Genomic DNA, 15,817 nt, shown 5'->3' with positions numbered 1-15,817 from the left:
TATTCACATTCCATATCCCCCATTCCTCGTTCATTCATCCACTGCCATTCATATTCACATTCTCTCTCCCAGCAAGAGCAGAGATGAGACTTCACTTTGGTTGTTACATCGCTTTAGACACAAAAGAATGCTGAGAATTTTTTCCCTGGGAAAAAATGAAGGACTATTCCACTTTGAAACTTATCAATACCTACATGGCCAAATTGAAGACAAGTGGTAATAACAGAGACATAAAAGTAATTTTAGTAGATAGAAAAAATTCTTTATCTCCTCCGTGATGGACTAGAGCATTCTGGGTAGCAAAGATGACAGGGCTTCTGATTAATCTGGATAGTTGTGTCTGATAGCTTGCTGGCCACTTGAGTTCCCTTTCCCCTGTCCTTAGCATTTTGTGACTTCTTTTCCCCTCCACACATCTGCTTCCCAACCCAGAGTTTTGGGCTTTCTTAGGATTCTACATCCTTCACCTCTTTGGACATTGGTTGGTACCAGAAGTTCCTGAAAGCTACATCTGCACTCCAGAGCCTGGGGCAGGGGTGGAGTAGGTTCAGGGCCCAGAGGCTGGCCAGGGCATGAAAGCACAGCATGTGCACAGCAGGCCTCCTGGCCACCAGGAGACAACACACAGAGAGACAGACACACCACACACACACACACACACACACACACACATACACACACACACGAGTACAAACTAGGAAGTGATGGATGTTACTGGAATGGACCAAAAACCAACAAGCAGTGGGGTAAGAAACAAACAGAAACAAAACAAAGCACTTGCGTTCAGATGGAAAGCTGTTTGTTCACTGGGCAGCCAGAACCCTGAGCCCAGGGCCACGGGGAAGATGGGTGCCTGCTGGGAGGACACTGCCTTGGAGAAGGCTGGAGGGGCTAGGGTGTGAGGGCAGTGCCCTTTCCCCTCAGCCCTGGAGGCCTTGCCACATGGACAGTGGCAGGTGCAGGGCTCCATGGAGAAGGCAAGGGGAGGGAAGAACTTACCTTGTGGCCCAGAAATGGCTAGTCCACATTTGGGGGAGTGTGTAGTATCTCAGTTTAAACAAAATCCTTGTGGTACTGCTCAACCATGAATAGGCAGCTCTCTAGTATTTCAAATAAGCTTGCAAAATCGTTAGTGAAAAGAGAAAACAAAACAAGATGACAATTCACCTGTAGGGCAATTGTGGTGTTCTTCGCAGGGTACTTTCCCACCAGTCCTTGTTCTTTCCGTTTCTTGAATTTCCTAAAGTAGTCCTGTATCAGGAAAGTGGCATAGAACTTCCCCACGGTTACCTCATCATCTAAACGGAGAGACCAGACAGAGCTCTCCCGAATCAGCACATTTGGACCATGAGCCTAGACACTTGCTTCTGGCTGGGGCAGGGGCAGGGCGGGGCAGTGCGCAAGGCACCAGGTTCTCAGCCTACAACATGGGGGTCTAAGTCTAGCAAAAAGCAGGGTTTTGCAAAGCATTTAAAGCTCAAAATTAGAGTCAGTTAAATGAACTGATACTCAAAGTTGCAGAAGATAATTTGTCATGGGTTTAATAGAGCAGCGTATTAGTAACAGTATGAAATGCCATCTTGGTTATTTACTTAAAATAAAAATTACAAAACAAAAAGGCTTCATGGGCCATGTTTTCACCCCTGTGCATAGGGATTTGCATGTGTAACTACCATCGACTTATAAGGGCAATTAACCATCCAAATCCCAATGACTCGACACAGAGATCTGGAAAGGTGACATACAAGCTCAGAAGGAGAGAAAGGTTCAGAAAAGTAACTGCAAATCCAGATTTTCATGTCTCCCCCACCCTATTCTTTGCCAATAAGCTCCATAACCATTTCTGGGTTTGTAATTCTGAACTGCTCATTTTATGCACTGCAGCAACAGCTCCACCCAACCTCAGAGTTGAGCTGGGCTTATTTCTGCTTTGTTCAGAAACAATCTCCACCATGCATTGTTGGGGAATCAGAGCTCTGCTGATGACTTTGAAGGTGATGCATGAGGCAGAATAGAGGCTCTGGCTGCCTCATGGTAAACCGCCTTGGACATGCAAATGTGTCCCAAGGGATTTGGGATTTGCAGGGTGCTGAGGTCTCCTGGGAAGAGAGGGAAGCTCACCGCCATCTTAGTGGTCTACCCCACCTGGGCCATGTTAGAGGCAGGGCCCACTGACCATGATGTGTAGAGGTAGGAACAAGAAATGCTGCAGTCATCAGGCTTCTAAAGAGCTAACCTTTGGCCAAGCTACCCTTGCAAGAGTTTCATACTAATCTGGGGCTCGACCACCCCGAGCCTGTGTTCTCATCTGTAAAATGGGGATAATTTCTCAGAGGAGCTGTTAAGATCAAGCTGGAGGCTCATCAGACACTCAGTGTCATGGCTAGGGTGGTCCTAAGTGCCGGGCACTTGCTGATTGACAGCCATCAGTCACTGTTACTTTACAACGTGACTGCCAGTAGATCCCAGCATGACAGCTGGGGGACACTGGGACCCACTGTCATCACGAATGCACTCTGGGTAGGCTTCATTTAGTGCTCACAGGGGAGGCATAGTATAGCAACACTATGGTCCTTGTGGGTCTCTTGTGGTCCTCATCTGGAGACAGCTGGGCCCCTTTGGACTGCCTCTCCAGCCCTGCTTGTCAGAAGCTGCTGAGTGTGATGGTGTAAGAAGGTTGCCTCAGGGTGCTTTGGTATCAAGAAGCATGTTCCTTCTAAACTCAAGCCAGGCAAGTCCTGGAGTGATGAAGGGGCCACCCATGTAAAAACATGGTCCCTAGCTGGGCCTGGGCTTGCCTAATGGTCTGATGACGTTGACAGGCAGGAAGGCAGGGGTGAGCAGATTATCACTCAGGTCTTGACCCCTCCCGTCCTCTCACAGGGTGGGTGTAATACATCAGTTCCAGCTAACCCCTGCTATCAGGAGTCTGCAGGGCCAAGCCCTGTGTCAGAGGAATCCCATGTGGGTCTCAGGGCCCCTTCACACAACTCCCCCTGGCACGGTGGATCTTCTCGCCCTCCTACCCCTACCTGACAGATGGGAAGAGGCTGTACGCCTTGCCTAGGGAGCTGCGCTCCTGGGCCTGGGTCCTCTACGCCTCCACACCACCTCTCTAGGGACAGCCTACCTCCAGGCACACTGGCCACAGGCTTCTTTGGGGCTGTCTCTCCCCCAGCACAAGTCTATCCCTTTCCCAGGCTAAACGCAGGCAGAGGAGGGACTCTGCTGAGGGAGGGTATCCAGGGAGCCCAGGGAGATCCTCTGGGGGTCTGCCACACCACAGCTATCCTCTGTAGTCCAGGGTTCTGAATCTTTTCTGTGGGGCCCCAGAAAAAAACATTGGCTCTGCCTGCAGAAGGGCTACACCTCACTCCATGCAAAGATGTTTCTAGTAAAACAGGCTTACCTGTATCTCTTTTCAGCCCCCAGAGCAGAGTCAGGTACTTTCAGGGCTCTGCAGGGCAGGATTCTAGGGCCACTTGATCTTTTCTACTGAGATGCCAGGAGACTGGGCCCAAGGAATCGTTCTTAACATACTGTTGACTGGTCATGAGTTACTCAGTAACATGGGTAGTTGGTCAACAAGGTGTTAAGATGCTAGAGGCACTAAGTCAGTCTATACTATGAGCAGTTGAGAGATAAGGAGGGGAGAAAGAATAAAATTGGCTGAATTTGGGACAACTGGAATTGAGACTGGGAGAAATGAATCGGCTGCTATCTTAACACACTGTTGACCGTCAATTTTTACACAGAAACTATCCATGTTACTGTATAACTGGTGATCGGTCAATAGCATGTTAAGAACAAGAAAAGTCAAAGCTATAGGAAGAAAGAAAAAGAGGAAGAATGAACGGGGTAAGGTTGTCTGGGCTTAGGACTGAAGAGAAAGAGATGGAATCAGCTCGGTATGTTCTTCAGGGCAAAGGAACCGAAGATCCAGGTCAAGGAATGAAGGCCCAAAGGCAAGAGAGTCTTTGGGGGAAGAGGAAGAGCTTCCAAGGAGAAAGATGAAAGACCTATGAAGTGGCAGGGAAGTCTAAGGAATGGAGGTGAGAACCTGAGTCCAGACTCCAAGGTGAGGCAGCTCAGCACTGAAGACTGGGTGTCAGGCTTCCCTGCAGCTGAGCCCTAGGCCCCCGAGTGAGAAGCCAGTCCTGATGCATATCCTGCAGCTCACCCTCTAGCTTCATCAAGCTCACAGGGAGCCGGTGACGTCTCACGTCATGCCAGCAAAGGCTCCTCAGACAGGCTTCCCCTCTGCCCTGTCATAGGCTTGAAGGGCTCCCTGAGCACTCCACATTTGCCTGTCCTAGGAGCCCAGGGGTGGAGGCTGGCCTTTCTCAGTCTGCTGCCCTTCAACCAGGTGGCAGTGGGGGGTGGGGGTGGGCGTGGCAGTGTGGGGACACTGAGGCCCTCTACTTCCAGAGCTGCCCTTCTGTTTACTCAGAGAAGTAGACAAATACTATCATTTCCTAAGTGTGCCATGGTACTCTTGTAAGGAAGAAGAAAGGGGAAAAATAAAGAGACAAATGATGAATCCAGATACTAGAGCCCTGCCCAGTAGACATTCCAGAGGCTGTGCACCAAAGCCTGACTATCACTGCCCTTTGCTCTTTCTTGGTGGCAACAGTGCTTCTGTGAGATTCACCCAGCATGTAACCATACTAGGCACATTAAGTGTGCAATGGCAGGGGCTTCTGGAGCATTCCAGCTCCTCTGGAGGCCCACTTCCCCTCTCTCAGGTGACATAGTCCCTCTTGCTGCCACTGTGGAATAAGTTAACACTTGTCACCCTAAACCCCAAAGCATTTTAGGAAATACAGAGAAAAAATCAGGTCCAATTATTGGACTAAAAAAGTGGATAAATATTTAGACTTTATGAAAAGTCTAGCAGAGCTAAAAGTTGATCAGCTTTTCAAGAAAAGGAGCCTGGGTAGTGAGCCAACTTTTCTTTGGACAAAATGGAAATAAATGAAGTTTCACAGTAACATCAATGGCACTCTCTGAGTGCATCTCATGAGGAGGGCATTCACGTGGCTGTTGGGCTGGCTGTGATGAAGGTGGCGTTCCAAGAGAGATGTGAGGTTGGGAGGCAGGGGTGGCAGGGGCCCTCCAGCTCACAGAGGGGGGAAGGTTTACATAGACAGGCACAGCCTGCTATTCTGAAGCATGCATCTGTGTTTCAAGAAACATTGTAGGGGAATACAGTTGGCAAGAGATAACTCTGATTCCATGCCACCACCCTAAAACAGAATTGCTTCAGAATATTCTGAAAGACTGAGAGTTGGAAGGAATGGAGGCTGCAGAAAAAGCTCAAGCACATTGTTACGACAATTTTTAAAAAGCAATTCAACTAAGCCATGCGAGCACTTGGATGTGCAGTTAAAAGGAAAAGAACGAAAACCAAAGAGTTGTTTTAAATGTGCAGCATCAGTTCTCCTGGGGGGAGTTCTCTAGGTGGGAGTTTTGTTTTGTTTTACTTTGCTTTTAGTTTCTTTCTGGGCCATCTTCCCCAGCTTTGAGCTGGTGGCCGGGCCAGCTATGGGTGCTCCCTTCAGCAACAAAAGCTCATACTGCTTCTTGCTTCATGCTGAGGAACAGAGCTGGCTGGCATGCTGCTCTTTCTGGCCCCCAAGAGCCAGAGCTTGTCACCTTCTCAGAGGGAGAGGACTTGGCCACCGTCCTGGCCTGTGTCCCGAAGTCAGCTTCCAGACCTGAGCCAGACCAATCTCGAAAGTTGCAGGGCCAGGGACACTATAAAAGTTCAGTTGGTCACAAAACACTCCAAATGCTCATCGTGTGCCCAGGGCCAGGGATACTAGAATGCTGGTGTGGTGGCACTGGGTGAATAGATCCTGCACCTTTAAAACTTGGAAACAGAACAGTGAAAACAACCACCTCAATGTCTAAGTCCTTGTGTATTTCAACAAAAATGGAAAAACAGTATGTGTATATATATACTGTGTGTAGTATATATATACAGATAGATATTATATATACGTAAAATTCGAAAAAGTTTAGTCAGTTATTTTGTTATAAATAACGAAAGGAAATAAGCATGCCAATTAGTTCTGTTTCTACTCTAAATTCTAGTTGAAAGGACATTTTGTAATTATGTTAGTAAATTCGGTCTTGATAAGAACATTCTAAAAAGTACCATTTCCTGAAAGCTATCTATTTTTCATGAGAAGTTTTCAACTACATATTGAAGGCTAATTGAAAATTAATTTTGAATATTTCATTTTGGACCAAAAATATAGGTTTTTCATTGTGAGATAGCAATCTTTTCTCTTAATGTTAATTCCTTCAACCAACAAGAAACCCCCTGCTCCAGCCATATGGGTCTCACTTTTCTTCCCATTGAAGCTTCTCCTTTGTCTGAACTGGTCTTCATGTTTTGCCAAATTACACCAAATTACACCAAATTGTACCAAATTGCACCAAATGGCTAAAGGGTTTTCTTTAGCTGTTGGCCTTAATGCTCTGATACGTAAAGCACTCTGCAAACATTCTCTGGACTTTCAGGAGATACTATCATTAAAATCAATGTATTGGCCAAGAACTACTTCGGAAATAGATTATACTGACCACCAGCTGGAGGGACAACTTGGTCAAGCAGTTTCATGCTGGTTTTCTTCCAGATTTTCTTTATCACAGCCCGAAGTTCTTCATTAGCTTGTTCCAGGTTCCCTGAATCCGCAAAGCAAAACAGGAAAAGCAAGCCTTGTTTTTATCCCTGGCTCTCCCCATGTCCACACCACAGCCTCTTTGCCCCAGGGAGACATGGGTGAATGTGTTGCCCTCCCATTGGTCTGTCCCAGTCAGGGTCGAACATACTTTCTCCATCAGCAATAGCAATCAAGCTCTTCAAGTAGAAAGTCCCTCCCCCATGGGAACTACCACATTTCACCCAGAATTCAGACCTTTCGCACTCTGATCCCATCCTCCCCCCCCCCACCCCGTCCCCAGGCTGGATGCCTTCTCCTCTTTCACTGTCAGCTCTAAGTCCCACCTCTATACTTGAAGACAAAGCCCAAATCTCGCCAAGTAAGATTCCTCACCTGTCCTACTACATGTACACATCCGTACCACATAACCTTGGTCTTTGATCATGTGAGCTTGTCTTCTCAACTCACACGTCAGCATATAAGAACATCTTGCCTTCTGGAACCCTTACCCATGCTGGCCTGGGGCCAGGTACAGATGACTATCCCACAAGGAACATGTGTTAGTTAGGCTGGAAGAAGCTGGCTATGCCAGATAGATTCACACAAGGCTCCAGGGTTGTGAGAAATCACCTGTCCCCTGAATTGGCATGTGTCCCTTGCCACCCCTCTTCCTGCTCCTCCACCAAGTGCCTCAAAGAGTCAACTCCCTTCGAGGTCCCTACTTCCTCACTTCCCAGTCATTGCTGCAATCTGGTTTTCATTCCAGCCCTGAAGCTGCCTCTGAGCCAGCCCCAGTGGCCAAAATCCTGGCCGTTACCAGGCTTTGCCCAGGTTGAGCATGGCTATGAAGACTGCCCTGGTTTGGTCTCCAGCTGGAAGATGCCTACCCCACTAGTATTTCCCAAGTGCTGGGCACTGCAGAGGAGCTTCTGAGGACATCACCTCATTTCATCCTCAGGACTTTCCCTAATATCAGTGTGCTTATTTCCCTTTTACAGAGAAAGAAACTATAACTTGGAATGGTAAGGGACAGCTGGAATGAAGTGAATTTAATGAAGTGAATTTATTTGTGATGACTCTGTTCCTACCCCTGGACCCTGCCTGTAAGGTTTCTCCTGATAGGTAGCAAGTAGTTGTATGATTCAACTCAAAACATCCTGAGACAAAGTGAAGCATAAAGGAAGAAAAGAATGAGGGAGGCAAGGGACAGCCACCCTGTCCAGCATAGACATTGCTGACTCACATACCAACCCCTTCCCCAGGGACGGCCCTTTCCAAGAAGAGGCCCAGAGGGGAGAAAGCAAGGTGAGATGCGGAGTCCCCTCCCTCTTCTACGACCTGTCCTGCTGCCAGGGAATGCTCACCTTCAGTCTTGATCTTAAGAGCCGTTCGAACCAAAGCAAACAGGGTTGCATTAAACATGACTGTCCCATCACTGTTAAGAGGCATGTTCATGGCAACTAATCTCTGTAAAGAGGAAGAAAAGTGTCTTAGTAGAATGCAAATGATTGACAATAGACATATCTCTTCTTGATGTTTATTTTCTGTTTATTGTTTATTTCTTTTATGGTCAACCCTCAATTTAATTCAACAGCCATTTGGTGAATACCTGTGTAATGGCTAATTTTGCATGTCAACTCAACTGGGTCACAGTGGTTAAACATTGTTTCTGGGTGTGTCTGTGAGAGTGTTTCTGAATGAGATCAGCATTTGAATTACTAGACTGAGGAAGCACACTGACCTCCCAGGGTGGGTGGGCCTCATCAGCTGCTGAGGGCCCAGATAGAATGAAAAGGTGGAGGAGGGGCTAATTCTCTCTCTGCCTGATGGGAGCTGGGACACCAGTCTTCTCCTGCCCTTGGACTGACCCTGACACCTTCAGCTCCTCTGGTTCTCAGGCCTCCAGACTCAGACTGAATTACCAGCAGATCTCCTGAGGCCCCAGCTCATAGAGGGCAGATCATGGGACTTCTTGGCCTCCATAATAATAAATCCAGAGAGATGTGTATGTGTATATGTATCTGCACGCGCACGCACACACACACACACACACACACACACACACACACACACACCTCTCTATTCCTATCCATCCTATTGGTTCCACTTCTCTGGAGAACCTTGATTAATACAGCCTACCATTTGGGAGCCTCTGGGATGATAAAGATCAAAGTTTCAGTGGTGAAATGTAGCTGAGTTATGTTTGCTTTTAAATAATTAAACCGCATCATTTGTCTCCTTTTCTCATTAAACAGCTTTGTCTTGGGGTCAGACCTCCATTCCAGGCACATTATTAAGGCTGCTGTGGGGCTAATGATGGCACAGACGCAGTGGGCCAGGCACTGGGCCTGGGACTTAGGCTCTCAACCAGCAGGGTCCATTTCTATTCCTCACACTAGGAGTGTCAGATGAGACTGTCATGCAGTGTTTTGAATGCACCTGTGTGGCTTCTCTGAGGGTTTGTTCTTTCAGAGCAGGGTCTCTGCTCCCTATTCCTCTTTGATCTCTCCTGGTCATCTACCCTGCCACCGAGGGGTATTGGAAGGCATTTGGGTGAGGGACTCCCTCTCTGCCCTCACCTCGATGTATAAATGCAAATTACATGCTCATGCCAAAGCGGCCTCAAAAGGACTGAAAATCATGGGCACAAAGACTTTTATGCCTGATACAGGGCAAGTGCTAAATATGTGGTAATGCTGACTGTTAGTATTTTTTCTTATTTTTAAATGTCCCGCAAAAAAGATTTTTTGTTTTTCTCTTCCCTATTGATAGACTAAAACCTTGTGTTTGCCTGGCCCATCCCACCTAAATTCCTAGTCCTACTACCAACAGTGCCCATCTCCAAGACTGGAGCAGGTGGCCAGGGGTCCCTGGACATTCATTCGTGTTTCCTGCCAAGTTCCTGAGTTGGCAAAATGGAGGACTGTGCTTCAAGGACACCTGGATCCATCATGTAAAAGGGCCTGAAAATCCAATCACAAGACAACATCAGTGAGCTGGATCCTGCATTATTCTTGGAAAGCAGAAAAGAGGCTATAACTGGAAAATTTATGGGGGAAAAAAGTCAACCTCTATGTCTATGTCCAGAGTCTACCTTAAAGAAAACAAAGGACCCTGGGAACTTGCCCATGGGACTTTCTGGATTTCTAAGGCAGGGAATGTGAGTTTGGCTCAGAGGATTGCTCTGCGAGTTTGGAATACATTTTAGATTCTTTCTATTACCTTGGTTTCTGTCTAGAGCTGGCCTAGCCTCCTGGAATGGTAAAAACCTCAACCCTGGGATCCCCTCAGATCTATGAGAAGCAACCAGTTGCTGTGTAGACTGGTTGGATTTCTACATGACAGAGTTCCAACTGACAAATCTTGCATCTCTCCCTCAAAAAGGGAAAGAAACTTTTCTCTATTGCTATAACAACACATAAGGTTGTTCACCATGAGTTCTATGGAAAGAAAATAAATCTCCCCTGGGGTTCCTCGAGAGCATGCTCTGATGTGGACATGGCAGAAATGGGCTGAGAGATCTGGCTTCAATCCTGAGATCTCTCTTCACCCACGGCCTGTTGTGCTGCTAGGAAAGGGGCCCCATCTTCAGCAGCAGCCACAAAGCTCCGCAGCAGAGGGGTCATGTGACATGCATGTCACTGTGCCTACCACAGCCCAGGCTGTGGATACACTCTCCTCTCACTCTGCCTCTCCTCACCCAGGCTACCCAGGTGTTCCTATTCCTGGGTGGATCTTGCAGCTGTCTGCTCTCCACTGTTGCCATGTTCATTGTCCTGGTCCTGGCTCTCCTGGTTGGCCCCCTTGGCCTCCCATCTATTTTATTGCCAACAGAGTCCACTTTCTAAACTGGAAACTTGGAAATTCATGTTTCTTCCCCAGTACGTCCCTTTCTCCTAGGACTCAGCATGGCACAGAAGGCTCATCCTGGGCCCGGGCCTCCGCACTTCCAATTGTTTCCTAGCCAAGTATGACCAAATGACTATTTGTCATTATGATATCCATTCTCCTGCTCCTAACTGTACCCTACCTCTCTCTTCCTAACAAACTCCTATATCTCCTTTTGGACCTGATTTAAAAGTCACTTTCAACACCATCCACTCAATGTCAAATTACAGAATTCCCTTCCTCTTCTGATTGTCCCTAACAAGATGCCTAAGAATTACAAATCGAAGAGCTCCTTAAGGGCAGGAACCATGTATCATTCATCTCTGCATTCCTAGTACCTTACAGAAGCATGGTCAAGTGTCACTTAGAAGGTATTTGAGGTTTTCTTATTTGTTTATTTTGTTTTTTTGAGACATTCTTACTTTGTTGCCCAGGCTAGACTGCCATGGTCTCAACCTTAGCTCATAGCAACCTCAAACTCCTGGGTTTAAGTGATTCTCTTGCCTCAGCTTCTTGAATAGCTGGGACTATAGGTGTGCACCATAAATAACACCCACCTAGTTTTTCTGCGTTTTTTTTTTTTTTTTTTAATTAGAGATGGGTTCTTTCTTAGGCTGGTCTCAAACTCCTAAGCCCAAGTGATCCTCCCACCTCAGCCTCCTAGGGTGTGAGGATTATAGGCATGAGCCATTGTGCCTAGCTGAAAGTATTTGTTGAATGAAGCAGTGAGACCCTGCAAGAGAGGCTGTCAGACACACAAACTGTATAATCACCTTACACGCAACTCTGTGTGGACATAACTTCCCAAACCCCAGGGGAGGCTGGATGCGTCGGAGCAGAGTGACCACGTCGAGATGTTTTATCCTTCCTCTGGAAGGAAAGTACAGTGTGAGATCCAGGGGTGGCACCAGTCAGCCTGAGCTTTCAGGTCAACCCACCTCCCACAAAAATCACAGCTGATATTCCAGCAACAGCCCACACAAGCCAGATGGACTCCTTTTTGACCTACTTTGCCTCAGGGTCATATTCTGACCATATTCTTTTGAATTCATCTAAATGGTGAGGCCCCAGAATAGACCAGTCCCGGGTCAGATAATCAAAATTGTCCATGATGACAGCCACAAAAAGATTGATGATCTGCAAAAGAAAATAAGAAGGAAAGAATCTGAGCTACAGTTGGATGAGTTGGGTTAAACCCCAGCATATGCTTAATAATATAAGACATGAAACCTGTGTCTCCAAAAGAAATTGTAAAATCTTTCCATTTGGAGAACGTTTAAGGACAGGCTTCTGTTTTTCCAAAATGGCTTTGGTAATTTCCCAGGGAAGGCAAGTAAATACATTAGCTGGCTTTCTGAAGCATACTGCAGTTTTATAATAATTCACACTCTTAAGTCACCACCATGTGCAGTGGCTTTGGAATTTTTAGAAAGGCACCCAAGGCCCTTAGAAGCTGGGTATGGTGGAAACTGCCTGAAGCCCATTCGTGAGCCCCAAATTTCTACTAAGTACAAAGGTAGTAGTGACACACGCCCAGCTATACAAAAACCTCCCACTGCCAAGGGCAGGCCAGAGGGCTCCACCTAATAGACTAACTCATGGTGTCTTGGCAAGGCAACATCACCTGCCGGAACCCTGAATGCCACAGAGCATCTGTAAATTGAGGTGGGATGCTATTTTGATCACTTACCAGAAATGCACAGAGCATGTAAAAACTGATGAAATAGACAATAGCAAAGTTGCTCCCACATGTATACTCCTCCCCCGGGTTGTAATCCGACTCTGGGTCGCAGAGCTTTCCCGGGAGGCAGGCCAGCATGATCTCCTGCCAGGCCTCACCTGTTGCACACCTTTTTCAGATTAAGAAAAGAAAGGGCTTTAGTGGGAGAAGAAGGAATTTAAGATTTAGACCTTTGGAAAGAAATTTCTTAATTAGAGCAAAATCTAAGTAATTTGAGGGAAAGCCAATTTGAATTAGAGAAAATCTGAAATTCCTACTTATTTTCACATGCAACTTGTCTCAATACCTAGATGTCTTGCTATAATTCCTTTTCTTTATAAGTCATTTGATGCAAGCACACCAAAATTTATTTATTTATTTTTTTGAGACAGAGTCTCACTATGTCTCTCTTCATAGAGTGCTATGGCGTCACAGCTCACAGCAACCTCAAACTCTTGGGCTTAAGTGATTCTCTTGCCTCACCTTCCCAAGTACCTGGGACTCTAAGTGCCTACCACAACGCCTGGCCAACAACAACCCCTGTAGTTGTCATTGTTGTTTGGCAGGCCTGGGCTGGGTTTGAACCCACCAGGTCCGGTGTATGTGGCTAGAGCCCTAGCTGCTGAGCTACAGGCACCAAGCCTCAAGCGCACCACTTATTTTTGCATAAAATAAATGGATGCTTGTTTTTGTGTCCTCTCTACTTCAAACAATTATATTACAGTTTCTAAATAATTATTATTTACAACTCCCTGTTCAATTGTGTTGAAACCAGAGTTAGAAATCACCTAACTTTCAAATGACACGTTAATAAGTCACTAACATCATTAGAAATAGTTCCACAATTTATAAAAAATGTCCTCACTATAAGGCAGCTTGTTTACAAAGTAAGTTAACTAGGTTAAAAAACAACCTCAGAACATTTGAAATTGTATACCTTGGGAAGTTTCCCAATGGCTGTGCAAAAAGCTTCTATGTTTCTATTAAATTCCCATTCTCCTGATTCTAAGTGTGCACTTCCATGCATAAACAAATTTTACAAATTTCCTAGAGGCCAAAAAAGCTCTACTAACTCCCAAATGGAAAAAACTTTAAGCCATCCACAATCTGAAGGAGCACGGCATTCCTAATAGTCCAGCAAAACACTTAGGGCTGAAATGCTAGTCTCTGTCTAAAGATACAAAACAAACAAAACAAAAAGTCACCCTCACGATTAACTCGGGGAGGGGTACTGCTTTAATAACACGCATCCTCTGTCCCCCTGGAGCCTGAAGCTGGGGGAGACTCGCCCCCCTGCCCAGCAGCACCGCCAAGCCCATCTCAGTCACCTGAAGAGCAGCAGCACTGCCTGAGGAAACGTCTGGAAATTGTTGTTCCTATTGATCTGGTTGTTGTCTCTCATAGCAACTTTCCCAAACATCTAGGTAGAGAAGTTGTTAGGAAAAAAAGAATAGATTTTTGTCATACCAAAAGATCCAGATATGATTTAAAACTAATTCAGGCTTGATCAACCCCAACTAGGGTTTTCTCATAGCACTTGGCATTTCATACATTCGGCAAAGATCTGCTGGGCACAGCCACGTGCCAGGCACCAGGTTAAACACTGGGAATGCTCCAGTCTGTACACTCTCACATTCCAGGAGCCCCTACCCTGAGGGAGAGACACAAGGTGACCAAGTAATGACAAGCACAGAAGAGGTGCATGTGACCAAGGCTAGGGGCCTGTGCCAGGGAAGGCCCTGGACGGAAGGGACAGAACTGAAGGATGAGCAGAAGTCAGCAAAGTGATAAGACCAGGCTGCAGACAAGGTGGGTGGGGGTGGCCCACAGCCAGGGCTGCGAGCCACAGGTGCGAGTGGGCTTTACCGTTAGGGCAACCAGAAGACAGTAAACAGTTTTACTTGTGGGACCGACATTCTAGAAGAGTCTGATGTCTGCACATGGCTGTTGGGTGAATCTGGGGTGGTATGTGCAACACAGTTTGCAGTTCTGAGATCGCCCCTTTTTAGATGTGAACATATGTGATAAAAGACCCTTCAGGGCACACATACCATGGGTTGCTGAATTTTTGGGGCTCAAGTAGGTTAACTTTTGTTTCATAACTCTCAGAAAGATTGCTAGAGACCTGCAAATGCTTCTATGGCTTCAGAGTAAAACACCATCATTTCTCTGACCCTAAAATCACTTCACCTCTTTCTCGCTCACATTCCTCCTGTATCTGAAAGATGGCCATCTCAGCAAGCAGAGAATCTGCAAGGAGCACTCTAGCTCTCTGCTACTCTCCAGCTCCCTCTACTCTTGGAGGCTGCCCCTCTCACTGTCCCAATAGCCCACTTGGTGTTGGGGCTCTGCTGTCAGGAAGGCCTTGGCCCTTCCCCTGCCCCCAGGAGGAGCTGGGAAGCAGGCTTCAGACTCTCAGCTCCAAGGCCAAGGTCACAGGGGTGCCTAGTTTCATGTCTATTTTTAAAGGTGAGCTACTGAAACCTAGTAGCGATCCACGTTCAGTCCTTATCATCCCATCTGAAAGTATTTTGTCTCAAGTGAGAATCTCCTTTGGTTATGATAAAGCTTAATTCTTCAGAATATAAATTATCTTTGGTATTACTAAATACCTTCTATGTAACATAGTACAGAAAACACAACACCCGTACTGACCATTACGACTTCTTTTAGTATAGCGTCTCCTCCCTGTGGGGTCTCCTAGGGCCTATTGCTGCTAAAATCAACCATGGATTTTCTCAACCCATTGATTCCCAAGACTCAAGTTGGGGGCTGGAGAGAGTTAAGAAACACAGCTTTTCTTTGTGCATTCTAACCTCTCCAGGTTCTCCAGAGCCTGGGTTTCTCTCATGAGGTCACTCAGAAGGAACCACACCTTTCTCATCATCCCTATCACTTCAGCAGAGACATTAGGCTGAAAAAAAAATCACAACCTTGTCTTTCTCCTTCACTGGCCAAGATATGTTTTGCTACACATTTGGGGCTACCTAGGAAAGGCACCGGAGGGAAGGCGGCTGGAGCTTACCTGCATGCCAATGACTGCGTAGATGAAGAACAGCATGGCTATGAGGAGGGCAACATACGGGAGCGCCTGCAGAGGGAGAGCTTGGCTCAGTGCCTGCTGCCTGCCCTTGCCACCACTGGGCACGGACCCAGAAGACCCACGAGGGGCCACACGCTTCTTTTCCACATTACAGTGAAAAGACACCCACAGTGAGGAAGAACTTTTTAAGTCCCATCCCAGCACTACTGCAGTCCTCATGGTACCATCCACGTGCACACCTGGTATCAGAAAGCTGCAGGCAGGATGTGCTTTCCAAGGTCACTAACAGTGCATTCAAATCCTAAACATCTTCAGACAGATACATCGCTTTCATATAATCCTTAGATTCATTATTGGATTCCTTTGTGAACTTGTGATTGATCAAACCATTCCAAAACACTGGACATCTCGATCGCATCCACTCCCTTTTGTGGACATATTTGGCATGGGGGAGGGGTGGGTCTATTGCAGATGTCACAAAGGAACATTTCAATG

At 46.6% G+C, this 15,817-nt stretch overlaps 1 protein-coding gene across 13 annotated transcripts in view; it reads right to left on the bottom strand.

The window, feature by feature from the left end:
* Positions 1 to 15,817, bottom strand: part of CACNA1D (calcium voltage-gated channel subunit alpha1 D) — a 376,968-nt gene that overhangs the window by 23,859 nt on the left and 337,292 nt on the right. For all 13 annotated transcript variants that reach the window (XM_053600740.1, XM_053600741.1, XM_053600739.1 and 10 more), the window contains 8 exons: positions 15,305 to 15,370; positions 13,608 to 13,699; positions 12,250 to 12,409; positions 11,569 to 11,696; positions 11,333 to 11,429; positions 8,036 to 8,138; positions 6,592 to 6,693; positions 1,168 to 1,298 (listed from right to left, as the gene is read on the bottom strand). In XM_053600740.1, coding sequence (XP_053456715.1) covers positions 1,168 to 1,298; positions 6,592 to 6,693; positions 8,036 to 8,138; positions 11,333 to 11,429; positions 11,569 to 11,696; positions 12,250 to 12,409; positions 13,608 to 13,699; positions 15,305 to 15,370 — 879 coding nt within the window. The remainder of the gene's footprint in view (positions 1 to 1,167; positions 1,299 to 6,591; positions 6,694 to 8,035; positions 8,139 to 11,332; positions 11,430 to 11,568; positions 11,697 to 12,249; positions 12,410 to 13,607; positions 13,700 to 15,304; positions 15,371 to 15,817) is intronic.

The sequence above is a fragment of the Nycticebus coucang genome, chromosome 8 (genome assembly GCF_027406575.1).
Source record: "Nycticebus coucang isolate mNycCou1 chromosome 8, mNycCou1.pri, whole genome shotgun sequence".
NCBI lineage: Eukaryota > Metazoa > Chordata > Mammalia > Primates > Lorisidae > Nycticebus > Nycticebus coucang.
Note: the sequence above shows the minus strand (reverse complement) of the source record. Positions and strands in the feature narration are given on the sequence as shown.